Source organism: Notolepis coatsorum, assembly GCF_963971535.1.
Source record: "Notolepis coatsorum genome assembly, chromosome: 15".
Classification (NCBI taxonomy): Eukaryota; Metazoa; Chordata; class Actinopteri; order Aulopiformes; family Paralepididae; genus Notolepis; species Notolepis coatsorum.
Genome location: NC_140179.1, coordinates 78,996,642 through 79,014,247, shown reverse-complemented (window position 1 = coordinate 79,014,247; position 17,606 = coordinate 78,996,642). Strand labels below are relative to the sequence as shown.

The 17,606-nt window shown below is 45.8% G+C and overlaps 1 protein-coding gene across 1 annotated transcript; it reads left to right on the top strand.

Annotated features, from left to right (window-relative positions):
* Positions 1-4,545: 4,545 nt before the first annotated feature.
* On the top strand, positions 4,546-6,931 carry LOC311241768 (tetraspanin-7-like). Its single transcript, XM_084330675.1, has one exon. The coding sequence runs from the start codon at positions 4,625-4,627 to the stop codon at positions 5,711-5,713; it is 1,089 nt and encodes a 362-aa protein (XP_084186801.1). The 5' UTR covers positions 4,546-4,624; the 3' UTR covers positions 5,714-6,931.
* Positions 6,932-17,606: the final 10,675 nt, after the last annotated feature.

The following is a 17,606-nucleotide window of genomic DNA, read 5'->3' as shown; positions in this document are numbered from 1 at the left end:
TAATCAATCAATCATTGTATCATCATTGTATCATCATTGTATAATCATTCAGTCCAATTAGTTACATTACTTTAATACATTCAATTATAATCCCATTCTTGTTATTAATTCAAAAGCATATTCATCATTGCAACACACATTCTACCCTTTTAGGATACCCTGGTTCACTTCAATAGCATTTTCCTTGTAAATGTAGTTATCCAGTATTATATACTGTACATTGTAATTACTTATGTCTTTATACATATTTGGCGTCTTAAGTATAAGCACGTGAGAAGAGAAACATTCTCCTGTTAACCTCTGTCTAGACATGTCTAGGCATGTTGGAAGAGACCATCGTATGTCTTCTTTTAAACAACAGTCATTCTCATTGTCTGTCAAACAATTCCTTAAGAACAGGTTAAAAACACATCATGCAAAATATTTACATCATACATGTACAGACAATGTACAAACAAACAATAATTCTACATATTAGGTACAGGCAAGCATAATGGGTTAGAGTTCTGCATGGCTGTTGTGTTCACATGTGTAGTTATTTCTTAACCATGTTTTGAAAGTGTGTTTGAATGATCTGTGTGTTTCTTTTTTTTTTAACAAATGTTTTTTATTTACCCTTTTTTTACATAAAACCAGACACACAATACATAAACAGTAGAAATCCACAATAAATCACAGGACTATGATTGACATAATAATAACAATAATGACAGTCCAGTACTTAAATCAAAATAAATGTAGATTAAAAGATTTACCCATAATAAATACAATACAATACATATGCTGTATATATGTATATGTATATATATATATATTTTTTTTTTATCTGTGCAGGCCAGGCCACCGGGAAAACTCCCGGTGCTCCCGATGGCCAGTCCGGGCCTGATGCAAGGTGTCTAAATGATGTGTTTCTTAATGGGGAATTCAAATATGAGTTCATTTTTGGGATAGGATAACTCTAACCTGCATAATTTTGGATTTCAAAATGGCTGATTTTACCATTTGAACCCATTGGTATTGTATTACAAAATTGCCAAATGTACCCATCCCCTTTTAAAGATTAAAAAATATATGGGAAATCATTTATAATGACAAAGCCATCAAATGTATTAACAAGTGAACTGTATATAACTGGATACAACTCCAAAGATCAATAATAATAATAATAATAATAATAATAATAATAATAATAATAATAATAATAATAATAATAATAATAATAATAATAATAACAATAATAAATTGTATTTGTAATGCACACAAACACCTAAGTGCTAAATCTCGATCTCCTGACTTCTTGAACTTTGCCAGGTTCCAATATCTTGATTGGACTCATTCTTGGACAGCAAGGTCTCCTACTGTACAGCTTTAGCCACCAACCTACAAACACAAACTTAAAGTCAACTTCAGCCATAAATAGGTGAGCTCTTTCCAGAACTACTCAGCAGAAACCTCTGTAACCATTTTAACAAACGTCTCAATGTATTGAGAAAATCCATGGGGCTCCATCAATCCTCTATCTTCTTAAATTTGATCAGGTTGCACAAGTCCTGCTTGGATTCATTCTTGGACATCAGCCTCCTGCTGGTCTCCTGAGCCCTGATCCCTCCATCCCTTTTTTCTTGTGAAAAGTACTTCGCAGAGGCCTCAGTCACCATTTTAACAACCCTCTCGATGCTTTGTGTGTGGCAAGGCCAGTCGAGAACCTCCATGGGGGTGTTGATGAAGTTCTTCACCTCGGAGGTGCTTAGGGAGCAGGTGAGAGGTGGCTCTGGCACATCTTCTGACCAGCTGATTAAGCCACCAATGCTGGAAGCCACACCTGCCTTCACTCCAGTGTTGACATTGGTTGAGTCTCCTCCAATGGCCCACAAGGTCTTATCAGAACCTCTCTCTTTCAGCCAGGCAAACAGGACCTTAGCAATCTTCTCTGCATGGGACTCCTCTTTAGTTGCTTTCTCTGGTGTAAAGTGGAACAGATAGTTGCTGCCAGGCTCACTAGCAACACTATAGTGTTCTTCCTTGATCTTTGCAGGAAAAGATTGGTCACTGCCCTCAGCTTCCATCATCACATTGGTCATGTCAATCCGCCCATCAAAGAGGATACAGGAGATCCCCCCCTCCTCCCTGCACTTCTCCTCAAACTCTTCCCCCAGCTCTTGCATCAACTTTTCTTGTGCTCTCTTAACCTCATTCTTATCAATCACTTTACTTGTGTCATCTTCTAAGATGAGTCCTGCATCAATCAGAGCTGCAGTTGCTATAGCTGCAGTTGGCCTTAGACCTATGCCATACCTTACACTAGCAAGGGCGATGTTTGGAATCTCATCATAATTTTTCCGTAGCTTTGCTGAAGCTGCAGGGTCAGTTTCAGGAATGAGCTCAACTTCAGGGACTGTAAGGAAGCTCTCAACATCCTTCCTGGCGACTTTGTCTGCTGCTGCAAAGCTTTCTTCTTTGCCCCTTCTCCTTTTCTCTGCCTTCTTTTCTATCCCCTGCCTTTCCAATGTTTTCACCTGTCTCTTGTGCTCAGGCAGATCAGCTCCAGCCATTTGGTGTGGTCCTTTACTTCCAACCTTTTCCCTCTGTCCCTTGATGTAGGCAATATCTTTCACAGGAATCTTTTTGTCTTTGCTGCAGCAACAGTTAATGTGGGCTTGCATCACACAACCCTCACAACCTGCCCCCTCACAACTAGTCATCTGGCACTTGCAAGTTAAAATATCAAATAACTTGTCCAACTTGACAATTAAACTCTCAAGTTTGCTTCTCCCAAGATAAAAGCTCACTGCCTGCTTCCACATCTCCTTGAGCTTGGTCATGATGGTCACCTTTTTATTGACAACAGGTGACTTGAAAAGAGCATTAGCTTTCTTCCACTGACAGAGGGGTTGGCAGAGGGGAGGGGGCAGGAGCTGACCTGGTAAAAGGGTATGGTAAAATCGGCAATTTTGAAATCCAAAATGATGTTCCAAATGATTTCCCATATATTTTTTAATCTTTGAAAGGGGATGGATAAATTTGGCAATTTTGTAATACAATACCAATGGGTTCAAATGGTAAAATCGACCATTTTGAAATCCAAAATGATGTAGGTTAGAGTTATCTGATCCGAAAAATTAGATTTTCATTTCACTTTGATAGAATGAAATAGAACCCAGACAGAAATTCCCAATAAAAGCAGTTCCAACGAAGTAGCACAACGAAATCTACATAACGTCACGTTATTATTATGAATTTTTATTTATTTTTTTAATATGGTGTCATCCGTTTGCACTTTCCCTTTGTAGTGAAACAGAAAGGGTGTGGAATGAAGTTTTAATGCATGGTTGGTTCAGTGCTGAACAACTAGACTAGTGCAATATCAAAATCGCAGGTGGCTGCAATATTTGGTAAACCGTGTCAAAATACCATAAGAATTTACAAATTAGGCATTGTGATGCTAGATGTTCGACCTACAAATCCTATTCTACAGACTTAAGGAAACGTTGTTTTTTCAATGAAAATTTGAATAATGACGCAAAGATTATCATTCCACTATTTCCTCTAATATTGCAAATGATATTGCTGTCTGACTCTTAATACTAAACCCTGCACAGACTCTGGTGCAGTGTGCTACTCCGTTATGGTGTATACCATCATCGCTATTATTACTGATTTAATCCTGCCATTCCACTACTATCAATATTATTACTATGTTCTGTCATTATGTTCTATATTCATTACTATTACCATTGCTATTATTACCTCTTCTGCCTGTACCTCTCCTCCCCCATGCTACACCTGAATTACCCACAAGGGGATTAAATTAATAAAGTAATAATAATAATCACAATGTGATATTTTTTCCAACTTGTTCAGCCCTAGTTTGATTCAGATTTTGTGAAATGCACAGCACACAGAATATACTGTACATCACTTTTTTTGTGGGGAAAACTCTGGCATCATCATAAACTGATATTGATCCACAAAGCCATGTCCACAGCATCATCTGAAAATGTATGGCAAAAGCGCTGTCTTTTTTAGTTTTGTTGTCTAGTCATAAAAAGATGAGGTCTGAGGAAGTGGAGAAAGAAAATAAAAAATATCGATATATCGGTCAAATGGTACTTTTTGCCGGCTCATTGATGTCACAAATGGACCATAGTAAAAAAAAAAAAAAACTACTAAAACATAGTAAAAGTGTCTCCTCCACGCCGAGAGAGGGTGTGTGCGTCTGTCCCACCACAGATATACCTCTGAGCTTGACCAGAGAGAGAGAGGGGGAGCCAGAGCACAAGCCAGTGTAAGGATGTGGCCGGCCCGTCAACATAGGACTCGGGGGGAGTATCGGTGCCCGTGCGGGTGGAAAGAATGACAGAAATAAACAGATAAATAAGGCGGAAAAAAGGGGAGCTGCGGATGCAGATAACACCACAACGTGACGCCCATCAACGAGATTTACAGTCCGGTAAGGCGCAGGCGGCATTGGTGGCGGATTAACGACCAGTCATTAAGAATTGGGAGGGGGGGGTTGCAGGGGAACGAGAGAGAGAGGACGTAGATAGATAGAGAAAGAAAGAGAGAGAGAGGGAGTGTGTTAAAGAGAGAGAGAGGGAAGTAGATAAAGCCTGGAGACGGCACCATGAGCTCTGCACTCCCGTACGACTCCTTGCCCGCTCGGCTGAGTCCCAGCGGCGGACGTGATCTGGGCTGGGAGTGTGAGAAGCTAGCCGCCAGGAGACTGTCTTCTCCGAGGGGCCTTGACCTCCTCCTGGCGCCTCCTCCCGTTCCCCGTCGCCCCTCGGCCGTCCCGGGGTACCCGTCCCCCTACCGGGAGCAGCCGGAGCAGCTCCACATGCAGCAGCAGCAGCAGCGCCTCTCTCTGTCCCTGTTCTCCGAGGCCCCCCTGGCGCCCCCCGATCCTCCGCCCGCGGTCGCCCCCTCCCCCTGCTGCCGGCCGGTGGGCGTCATGCACCTGCTGCGCCTCGGCCTGCTGGCGTTCAGCTGCCTCTTCTGGGCGGCCGGGCTGGCCGTGTTCACCCTGGGCGTGTGGGCGCAGGCCTCGCTGGTCGACTACACGCTGCTGTCTGCCAACCGCTACCCCAACGCCCCATTCATCCTGCTGGCCACGGGCGCCGCCGTCACCGCCTGGGGCTTCCTGGGCTGCCTGGGGGTGGCCGCCAACCTGCCCTGCGTCCTCCGGGCGTACGGCTTCTTCCAGCTGGCCGCGCTCGTCGGCGGCTTGGCCGCGGGACTGTCGGGCCTCTTCTACCACGAGGAGATTGCCGGTGGGTTCCGCAGCGGGCTCCAGCGCGCGGTGGCGGGTTACGCGGAAGACGAGGGCCGCGCCGACGCTCTCGACAGCCTGCAGAGGGTCCTGGAGTGCTGCGGCGCGGAGGGTTGGCGCGACTGGCTGACCTCCGACTGGGCCAATCAGGATGCGGCTTTCTCGCCCCTGTCGAATGGTACCTCGGCAATGCTGCCAGACAGCTGCTGCGTGAGGCGCAAGGGGTGCATGAACCGCGCCCTGACGGCGGGAGGCAGCGAAGAGGCGGTTGCCGTAGGGATCCATCCCCATGGCTGTTTCCAGAAAGTGTTTAGTTTTGTCAATGACAACGTCTTCCACATCGCCGCCACGGTGTTGGGGTTAGCCCTCACTCAGATCGGGGGCATCGCCCTGGCCTGCCTGCTCGCCAACAGACTGGCACCGAGACAACATGTGGCACATTGATGATCAATGGGGAAATTGGAACAATCCACACCAGGGATCAAACAGTTTGTAGATGATTATTATTATTATTATTTGGACTGAACAATGTTATGTGTTAATACATTGTGGATATTATTACAATGTAAATAGGTGTCAATTCCCACTTGGATTCTTCAATGAGTTAAATCAATTCCTATTTCATACAGGATTTCCTTCCTCTACTCAATGTTTCTTTTTCATTAATGTTCACTGGCAGCTTTCTTCTTCAGTTGGCGATGGGCAGTGCTGTTAGCCCAGGATTAAGGTTGGTTGTGTTAAACAGATGCTATTTCTTTTTTTTCTTACATCCATTCATAAGTAATACGCGCAGTGCAATAAGTGGTATGAAAGCATTTAAAACCCTTTCAGGTTCACGTTAAATTTAGGGTTGTGCCATTATTACTATGCAAATGTGATAATTGTGATTAATTTCCTGTAATGAGTTGTATGTGTCTGTTTCAAGCATCCTTGACATCCAAGGACAATGATGTAAATAAGTCACTGCGCCTTTTTCGTTCCTATCCTTGACAAAAATGTATAATAGAATAATAATCTGTATATGTTTTGTGTCTAAATAAAAACCTTCAACCTTCAACCTACATCAGGGGTCTCAAACTCAATTTACCTGGGGGCCGCTGGAGGTAGAGTCTGGGTGAGGCTGGGCCGCATCAAATATTCCACACAAAAAGGGTTTCATGTATTTATTTTTATTTTTATGGAAATGTATGGTTGAAACATGCAAACGTTCAAACGCACACACACTAATAAGCATTGGAGGCTTTTAACCAGGGCCGGACTGGGGAAATCATTCAGGCCAGGAAATATAGTGCAAAATATAGCCCCAGTCAGGCCACTTTTTAAGCGGGGGGTCCCCCACCAGGAGATTTTGTGTTACAAAGACTTCATTTCCTGCATTCTGGTGCAGGAATTGTTTTATTTGTACCATTTAAATGCCAGTGTTTGTGATGACATGACTACAAAAAAAAAAAAAAACTTTTTTTGGAATTTTATTTTTATTTTTTATTTTTGGAACTCTGGGGGGCCGCAAAATATCATCCAGTGGGCCGCAATTGGCCCGCGGGCCGCGAGTTTGAGACCCCTGACCTACATCATTGTACAAATGTTCAGTCATCAATCTATCATCATCTATTTCACATGTGAGATTGTACACCTGGGGATAGGAAGGAAGATGTGTGATATCATTCCTGTGACATTTTACTTATTTTATTGTACTACAATGTAAACAATAATTTTTTTAAAGTATAGCTTTTTCTTAGAGAGAGATTTAGTCAGATTATTGGTATGTCAAACTTGGTAAAACCCTGGTTCATCTTTGAGGTTCTTCATAGAAAATGTGCCACTTGCCTCTTTGCAATGTTGTATGTTGACAGATTAACACCATGCCTTCATTTGATCACAGAACATACACTGAAAATAAACCATTACGACCCAAAGCATAAGATCTAGTGCTGCAGGCCAGTAGAAGCATGAACCAGTAGGCAATAGTCTAAAAGAAAATGGTCTCATCCTCTACTTTTTACTCATGTAGAACTATCATAATTTGTAAAGTATGGATTCACACAGAGGCATTTAATATCCATGAACTTGATATGTTCCACGCGTTGACATTCTTTGATATTTTCCATTTCCATTGAACTGAAGTTATACCGTCTCTGACAGAATGCCCCCCCCCCCCCCCCCCCCCTTCACAGTTGAATGATTGTACTTAACCCGGATCAACATCGCTGCTAAATAATTGTACTCATCGTAATCTATCCCTTTGTCCATATTACTGATTACATCTAGTTTCCTCTTGTAACGGTGTTGTGCTTGTGTTATATATTCCACATACTATAATGTGTATCATCTGTTTGGATATTTAGCAACATGAGGCATGGAAAAAAACGAAAGACATATATGAGCAGGGAAATGAAAATGTATATAGGGTGACAGTGAATAGACACTATAATAAGAATGTCAAGGTCCATTGGTTCTCTGCATTCTCGTGTTGTTGACTTGGTCTAATAAGTACACTCTTTAAAACAGATGAGTTGGAATAACAAGTGTTACAGGGGGGGGGTGGGGGGTTGTTGAAAATAGCTTTGCTTCCCAACACAGTCATTATGTGTTCAGTTACGGACAACCTTGGTCAGTGGGGGACAACACCACCTGTGGTATTCCAACACGGGTCTTTTAAGAGCGTGAACAATTCAACACATTCACAGGTGAGAAAAAAGAAACACTGTGTAATGTTTGATCTAAAATAAACAAACAGTACCTGTCGCTTGACAACATGACTAATTGAATTCATTATGTGTGATGTGATCTTACTTTGGACAGACTAGTGTTTGTTAGCCTCAAATGACTGACACCTTTGGAATCTAATTTGAGGTTTTAACCCTTTCACTACCACACTACCAAATGGTTAACCCTTTCACTACCACACTACAGAAGGTTAACCCTTTACTATCACACTACAGACGGTTAACGGTCTGTAGTGTGATAGTAAAGGGTTAACCTTCTGTAGTGTGGTAGTGAAAGGGTTAAAACTAGGAATACTGCCTCATGGTTGTATGCCTCTGCCAACCAGTAGCCAGTATTAAGAGTAGCAGACGGAGGTAAACATAGACCAATCAAAGCGGATCTCCCCACTGAGTCCACTAACCACTATGACAAGTGGTTAACGAGATATGAAAGGGAGCAGGGCTTAAGTGTAGAGAGAGCGAGGCAAATGTAGACCAATGTAAGCGGATGTCCCTGCTGAGTCCAATGATGCCACCCGTGACAGTTCACAATATACAAAAGGGGTGGGGCTTACACATGGGGGCGTGGTTAACCTAGACTGTACTGTCTGTCTAGGAGTGGACATTTGTGCCAAATTAGAAGAAATTCCCTCACGGCGTTCCTGAGATATCGCGTTCACGAGGATGGGTGGACAACCCGCAAACATTGTGATTTGGCGTGCAGATGCACAACAAGCGTTTCCTAGCTTTTCAAGCAGTAAAGAGGTGACTTTATCCTTTATCCCCACAGATGGCCATGCAACAGACCTCCCATCTGCATTTTAAGGGCCTCGGATGCAGGCTGGCGGTTTTATTTTATGAGAATGCCCATACTGGAAGTATGCCAAAGTGTTTATTGTCTCCGTGTCACACAACTAGTCGATTCCAACTGAGGAGTAGCGTCCAGCTGCGGCTCCGGAGCGATCCCCTCACTAGACGCTGTGGCAGCCACAGAGAGTGCGCGCTGATTGGCGGAGAGTACGGAAGTTTCTCTACCACAGAGAGCGCGTGCTGATTGGCGGAGAGGGGACGTCACTCCACATTGGGCCTAGCCCCTAGCCTAGCCTGTTCACGCTGCTGAGGTCAGGCAGACGCCTGCGAACACCAGCTACTAGGACAGAGAGACTTCGGCTCAGCTTCTTCCCCCAGGCCATCAGAGCCTTGAACACTGAACTCTCCACACACAAGCACACATGAGCACACACACGACACACACTGTACACGCTCACACACTAGCAGCCACTTTAACATGAGCAAGCACACACTCATGCTGCACACGCCCACACTTATGGCCACTAAGGAAAGGTCACTTTAAGAATAGTATAGTATAACTTGAGATTGTATAATATAGCATGTACATAAAGACCCAGTGCCTCATCCGTAGCTAACAGTGTACTGCACTACCACAGGACCTAGCATGTCCTACCATGCTCTGTAAATAACTTATGTACATATACCGATATGCCCTACTCTGTTTACTTGTTTTATTGCACAATGTCGTTCTATTGGATTCTATTATGTTATTAGTTTATTACTATTGTATTATGCACATCGTTGCGGGCAAGACCACCCGCATTTCATTGTATACTCGTATGCCGTGACAAATAAAACTCTTGACTTGACTTGACTCCCCCTTGACCAAGCTCGGTTGAGACGTGCGGTTGGAGAGAGGGTCGCAGCCAGGAATTGATTGATTGAAAACTTTATTAACAGATTGCAGAATGGGTACAATACAGTAAAATACTTCCCCAACCCTAACCCTAACCTCTATGGTTGAGGTCCTATGTTGCTTTGTTACAGGAAGGATTACCAGCCCTGACTGTCACTCTAGCCTTAACCTCTCTTAGATGAGGGCCTAAACCTAACCCTTAAGAGAAACTTCCGTACTTTCCGCCAATCAGCGCGCGCTCTCTGTGGCTGCCATAGCGCCTCGTGAGAGGATCGCTCCGGTGCTGCAGCTGGAGGCTATTGCAACTGAGAGCTCTGGCCAGACGCAGTATTCAATTTATGAGTAATAATTGCAAATGACATCTCATTTCAACAGCAGGGGGCGAATGTGATTAGATCTGGTTAGAGGAAGACTCTTACACATCACTGCATAAGGAAGTGAAACACTGCCTTTTTCTAAAATAACTTCTGAGTCATAGACTGAGAACTAAAATGATTGATGCAAATATTTGTTCACCATTAGAGATAGTGATTTATTTGTAAAAGGATGCAGAAAATCCCAATGATTTTCTTTGATTTCTGACATGCATGTGGCTCTTGGTTGCTAGCTACTATTGGGGAATTTCTCTCTTGGTACTATTAGTTTTTAGTATTGGGGAAAGTATCACACTAAATGCCTATTTTAGCCTGGAATTGGCCCAATATCCAATGCCAACAGTATGTATGTATGTATGTATGTATGTATGTATGTATGTATGTATGTATGTATGTATGTATGTATGTATGTATGTATGTATGTATGTATGTATGTATGTATGTATGTATGTATGTATGTATGTATGTATGTATGTATGTATGTATGTGTAGCAGGGTGGATTATCCCTGCTTTGTGGGAACGGGTGTGCACCGTCACTGGGTAGCAGGACACAGTAGAGCTCCGTCTGACTGCACCCTCGTCTTTGGGCCTGGATCGTCAAACTGGAGGCCGGCAGTGAGAGTGGATGGGGCCCGGGATTTACCAACCTGGTCTGGTACTCTGGTCTTCCTCGCCTCTCCGGGGCGGTCAGCAGTACTCCCCAACTTGCTCTCACTTCCCCCAATACCTCCGTAACCCTCCCACACCTAGTGACTGATAGATGAATAAATAGATTCGTTCCCCCCGCAAGCAGTACCCTCCCTTGATGACCACTAGAAACCTTAATGACTGGAAGGGGAACGTTGGATAGGAAGGGGTTAATTGTATTAACGTTACCCACACCAAAAGAGTTAATAATAGGCTCAGGAATGGACACGCACACAGAACCCCATCTAATTCTTTATGTTAATTGTACTGTTCAGTTCCAAAGATTTAATAGGAATGGGTCAAATAAAATGAAGTCCTACTATTACTCAATTTGTAACTCAATACCTTATAGACACTTATATTATACACCCACCTCTGGGTTAGTACCAGGGATAATATACTTCAATGTGCTTGACTCATCACCCACGTCTGGGTTAGTACCATGGATAATACCTCTCTCAAGGCAAGTCAGCACTTCTGAATAATAGCCACATATTCAGGCTGCTACATTATGTATGTATGTGTGTGTGTGTGTGTGTGTGTGTGTGTGTGTGTGTGTGTGTGTGTGTGTGTGTGTGTGTGTGTGTGTGTGTGTGTGTGTGTGTGTGTGTGTGTGTGTGTGTGTGTGTGTGTGTGTGTGTGTGTGTGTGTGTGTGTGTGTGTGTGTGTGTGTGTGTGTGAGGCAGAATTGGTGATGATGGATGAGAAGAGTTGTATACCTGTATTTATACAACGGCATGCACATTTCTCGATTCTGATTGGCTGAAACAGTCAACTTACACGTGGGTATTTGTAATAATCCCACGCTCTTGGTCCCAGGACCCGCCCACAACCGCATTCCTATCACTCCGCCGTTCGTGGTTTTAGGAATGAAAGCAAGATGGCAGACACGCCGGACAGTAAACATTACGAAAGGATATGGTGATAGGGTCATAAAGACTAAATGAAAAACGATTCTGTCACAGCGAATGTCTTAGTTTCTTATACAACGGCATGCAAATTTCTCGATTCTGATTGGCGGAAAGACTCATAATAGAACATTCTACAACATTTGTGATGTCACAGTATGATGTCATAATAGAACATTCTAGAACATTAGTGATGTCACAGTATGATGTCATAATAGAACATTCTAGCACATTAGTGTCACCCACACTTCAGTCAACTCTAAGCCTAAGGATCTAGATGAATCCCCTGAAGGGGAGGAGCCGAACCATGGGGGCGTGGTCAACATAGACCAATGAAAGAGGATATCCCTACTGATTATGGATGTCATAATAGAACATTCTAGAACAGTTGTGTTCTATATATATAGAACAATTCTAACAATTCTCTCAGAAGATCTCATATAGAACAATTCTAACAATTCTCTCAGAAGATCTCATTCTGAAGAAGACTCAGGACTGACACAGACTGAAGCCTGCATTTCGCAAACAAGATGGTGAGTGTCCACAACGCGTCTATTCTTAACCCAGTTCATGCGTTTTGCGAATCTGATTGGCCACTGACGTTTCTGGTCATGTGACATGTGCGCCCAATCGCGTGACGTGCCCATTTCCGCCTCGACCAGCAGCAAACCCTAACCCTAACCCTAACCATTCTATCGCCATGCTCTAAGACAAACTCTAACCTTAACCAACTTCGAAAGAGTGCCTAAGCTTAACCGGGGAAACATCAGTGGCCAATCAGAGCGCAAAACGGGAACGCGGAAGCATGCACTGTTTGGGTTAAGAATACAGGTGTCCACAACGGCTAGCTAGCTGTTCTACTTGAATACTGAATGTTAATATTGAATCAGACACTATTGAATACTGAATGTTAATATTGAATCAGACACTATTGAATACTGAATGTTAATATTGAATCAGACACTATTGAATACTGAATAAAAAAAGGGATCAGTGGTCTCAAACTCGCGGGGATGATATTTTGCGGCCCCCCAGATGATTTCCACAAAAAAAGAAAAAAAAATTGTTCCAGTCATGTCATCACAAACACTGGCATTTAAAGGGTACAAATAAAACAATTCCTGCACCAGAATGCAGGAAATTAAGTCTGTGTAACACAAAATCTCCTGGTGGGGGACCCCCGCTTAAAAAGTGGCCTGACTGGGGCTATATTTCTCACAATTTTTCCTGGCCTGAATGATTTCCCCAGTCTGGCCCTGGTTAAAAGCCTCCAATGCTTATTAGTGTGTGTGCGTTTGAACGTTTGCATGTTTCAACCATACATTTCCATACAAATTGTAAAAAATACTTGAAACTAGGGATGTCCGATATTATCGGCCTACCGATATTATCGGCCGATATCGGCATTAAAATGTGATATCGGAAAATATCGGTATTGGGTTTCAAATTTTTATTTTTTTATTGAATTTTTTTTACATTTCTATAACCTTTATTTACCCAGGCAAGCAAGTAAGAACAAATTCTGATTTTATTTGTTGTCAAAAGTATGCATAATGTTGTGTTAATTCCACAACAAGAGATATGTAATGTTAATTACCTGAAATTATTCCATTTCTGGGGGGGGGGGGGGGGGGGAACCCTGCATATATCGGTATCGGTTGATATCGGTTGATATCGTATCGTAAATTAAGAGTTGGACAATATCGGTATATCGGTATCTGTAACTGAGGGGTACAATTCCCTGACTGTATTGAATAAGTATGGTATCATTAAACCACTACTGCGTTATGTACATTACTACTGGCCATACAGTACACAGGTATATGTGATGAACACCCCCACAATGACACGGCTTCACAAGAAAGTACTGTTTATAATAATATTTATTAGAAGAGCACCAAGATTATCTTACATTATTTATTAAGATTGAGAGTTGCGCTTGTAAGGCGAAGAATGTGTATGAATAGGTCAAGAGCGTAAGTCCATGAGCATATTACGCAGGGGATAATTAATACCACCTGTAACATAAGAATTATATATGGTACACTAGTAGGTCAGCTGGAGATACTAAGGGGGTTCCCTCCGGTTGTAAGCCAGCAGGGTAGAGGAATGTTCGGGAGCAAAAGTCTGGATCAACGAGGAATCAATAAGCTCCAGCTACGGGAGGCGGTACATTACTCCCTTGATCGGCAGACGAAAGCAGCAGCTATAATCCAAGTATGCGCGACAGCATAGGTGAAAGCCAGCCAGCCTCTCCTAGAGACGGGCTCGAGTGATGCTCCTCACGGGTAAATCCCACACAGCAGCGGGGTAGACGGTCCTCTGCTCCAGCAGCCACAGTACCAAAGCAATATAATAATCCAGCCGGAAAAGGCTCTGCATTCACCGGTGTAGATTCTCCGGTGCACGGTACTTCACATTAACTAGGTCGAACTTGACGTTATTTCACTAAGCTCTGACACTTTTACTATCCTATTCGCACGCGGTTATAAGTGCTCTATTTAGACGCAAAGTTGCTCACTTCACTTGGTCGTTGACTCGTGATGAAGGCTTCAACTTGTTGGGTTAACTCGTTTGAGGGTAACTTGACTTTAGGCTAAGTGCTGCTGTATCCACCTGCGCCGTATTTATACGTACAGTGAATAATCTAGTACCAGCCTTATTTCTGTCTCGTATTACTGCGCAAAACCGGGCATGTTCAGGCATGTCTTAGCGGTGACTTTGAACTCGGCATTGGGGGGTATGGCCGTGGCGCCTAGGGGATCGCTTCCAATAGGAGAACAAATATTATGGTCTGTCCTGTACCAGGTAAAGGGATATCCCGTGTATATGTACAAAGAATATACAAGGGATATCAAACGATATACAAATAGTATACATGGGATCTCAGGCAATAAATATATATATTCGGTTTAATCTGACCCTTTGTAACAGCCGCCTCCTAATTAGTCCGCACCTAATTAGATAAGCAGAGACAGATTAACCACCTTGTCCACTACTCAATGTCCGTTGTGAGGAGTAGGGCAATTCACAAAGTCAGTGGGTCATGGTCGTCATTAAGCGAGTCGGGGAGCCTTGGCAACTCTATCAGCCTCGCCACGGGTCGGGTGTATGTCCGCCCCTGGACGAGCACTTCTGCCGCTCTGACCTTTCCGTCGGCACCAGTGATCACTTTGCTTACGCGGCCGGCCGGTTACACAGCTCGGGGTAGTGACTGGTCTATGATCACGACGACTGTGTCCACTTTTAAGTTGTCCCCGTCCTTGACCCGCTTCTGACGGGCTGGAAGGGATGGTAGGGGGGTTAGGAGGAAGCGGGCCTGAGACTGCTTTGATCTGTGCTTGGCTGCGCCTCCACCTCCTCCGTCTGTTTCTCTTGTTTGCTCTGTACCCCGTCTGAGGAGGGGCCGGTTCCGGCCGCCCCATCAAGGAGTCGCTTGGGGTGCTGGGTTCGAGGTCAGCTACGTCTGGAGCGCAGCTGAGGGGGGTGGAGTTCCGAACTCCCTCTTGTGCCCACGGTTCTCTCACAGGCCTCTCGCTTAATGTCAATAGCCTCTCAACGGGCTGTACGAGGGAGTGGCCGGTGTCGCTCGCCTTTGTGTGTAGGCAGCGTGTAGACGTGGGTTGACTGTCAAGTCCGTAGAGGGGGCCCTGGAGCGTCCACCCCAGTCGGGTCTGAACCGCGACTGGGCATCCTTTGGGTCCGATGTGGGCCGCCTCAATTGGGAGAATGAGGTCCGCGTGGTCGGAGCCGATGAGCAGGGTCGGTGTGGCGCCGTCGATAAGCGGTATAGGTAGTTGACGTAGGTGCACATACTTCGCCATCAGCTGTGGGATGGGGTAGGTGTACTGTGATAGGCCTATGTTGTGGCTGGTGAAGACGTTGGTAATACTATACTGGTTCTCGGGCTGGTCCACCGCTGCTATCTTGAAGGAGACCTTTTCACCCTTTATGGTCTTCTGGTCTCTTCTGATGGTGCGTATTGTCATGGTACCTTTGGCACCCCGCAGGCCCAACTGGGCTGCGGCGGAAGCGAGGAGGAGAGTCTTTTCAGACCCATCGTCCAGGACGGCGTAAGTGTCCAGGACCTTATCCTCGTAGCTCAGGAGCACTCTGACCACTTTGATGAGCACTCGGGGGGTCCCGCTATGCTGGTCAATGTGGAGCACTCCTGTTGGTCGGTTGCTTTGGATCTTCTGGAGTGGTGCCGACTCGCGGTCGTCCGAGTAGCACCGTGACTCCCAGTGTCTGCTGTAGCAGTCGGGACACCAGGGGGCGGTCTGGTGGGTCTTCGGTACTGGTGCCACCGCCTCGGCCTGGTACATTACCGTGACGGGCCCACTTTGTTGTCCTGGCGGACGCCTGTTGATGTCATGCAGGACCTCCAAGTGGGAACCGCCGCACCTGCCGCACTTCTTCTTCAAGCGGCACTCAGCTGCCATATGGCTGCGCGCGCAGCGGAAGCAGCGGCGGTGGTCTTTGATCCACTGACTCACCTCGTCCGTGGTCAGCTTCCCGAAAGTGTCGCATTGATACAGCCGATGTTCCCCTTCACAGTACTGGCATTCAATCTTCCACTCCTCTTTCGTCGAGGGGGTGTTGTGGTTCTTGTGCTGCGGTACTGATTCGGCTTGGTGCATAACGGTCACCGACCGGCGGTTATCATTTGATCCCCGAGGTCCTGGTCTTGGGCTTGGTCCACTCCATACGAACGTGTCCAGTCGTAGGCTGCTGACCTCCCTGGCGAGGAAATCAGATAAGTCTAGGAGGGATGCCTCTGGGCCGTTGGGGTCACGGTGGTCTCTCTGCCGCCGAAAACGCTCTTGTCGGGCGGGAGGGAGCTTCTCTAATATCCTTTCTACATTAGAGTTAGCGTACAGTTCGTATATCCCTTTTTCCTTTTGGGACCCCAGCATCCCTACCAGGGACTGTACCTTGATAGAGAGGTCATCCAATGCTCTGTTGTCTCTGGCTGGGGGGAGACGGTCGATGTCTCTTATCTCTTGTATCACGTAGTCCCATATGCGTCCATAACGTTGGTCGAGGGCTACTAGAGCCGCGGTGTATGGGGTACTTGAGTTGGAATATGCCAGCGCTATATTATGCGCTCTGGGCACCTTCCGGTGCTTGAGGAGGATAGCATATTTGTACGTCTCGTCTGGGACGTCGGACAGCATAGTCTCTAAGCACATCCGTAGCTCCGTGTACTGTGCTCTGTCCTCGCGTGTAAAATCCGGGAACGTCGGTGTGCCAAGGTACGATGCCATGGATGGCTGGCACATCGGTGAGCGTTGGGGGAGAGGCCTCCTGGGCGAGTCTCCCCGTACGTGTCGTCGTGGGCTGGTACCTGGTGGGTACCAGGGGCCGGGTACCCAGGTGCTGTTCCTCGGTGCTGACAGTGCGTCAAACTCACCCGTGAGTTGAGTCGGGGGTTTGTAGCGCAGTGCCTCGGGGCTGACGTCTGGGCTGTACTGGGCCTCCTGGTCCAGAGTATGTTGCTGCTGGTCGGGGCTGTACTGGGCCTCCTGGTCCAGAGTACGTTGCTGCTGGTCGGGGCTGTACTGGGCCTCCTGGTCCAGAGTACGTTGCTGCTGGTCGGCTTGACATTCCTCCTCTTCCTCTTCCTCTTCCTCTGCTAAGTCCTGGAGTCTTCTAGTCAGTCTCTCGGCGACGTAGGCCGGTTCTTCCCGGTTGCTGGGTCTCGTATGGACCGGCCGGGGAGGGGGTTCGGAGACGTGGACAGGATCCTCCTGTTGGCGGGGTCCCGGGTCGCTTGGTCGCGTAGGGGAATGTGTCCTAGACCCTTGTCGTGATGATCTCCGGGAGCTCCGTGCGGAGAGAGGGGGTGTTGCCATGGCAATACATTTTTCCATCATCTGCGCCTGCAGCCGGTCGCGCTCTGCCTCGCGCTGGGCATGGGCGGCGTCGCGCACTGCTTCGCGCTGGGCATTGGC

Coding starts and splice junctions, on each gene's coding strand:
- LOC311241768 (XM_084330675.1), top strand. CDS start 4,625: ATGAGCTCTGCACTCCCGTACGACTCCTTGCCCGCTCGGCTGAGTCCC.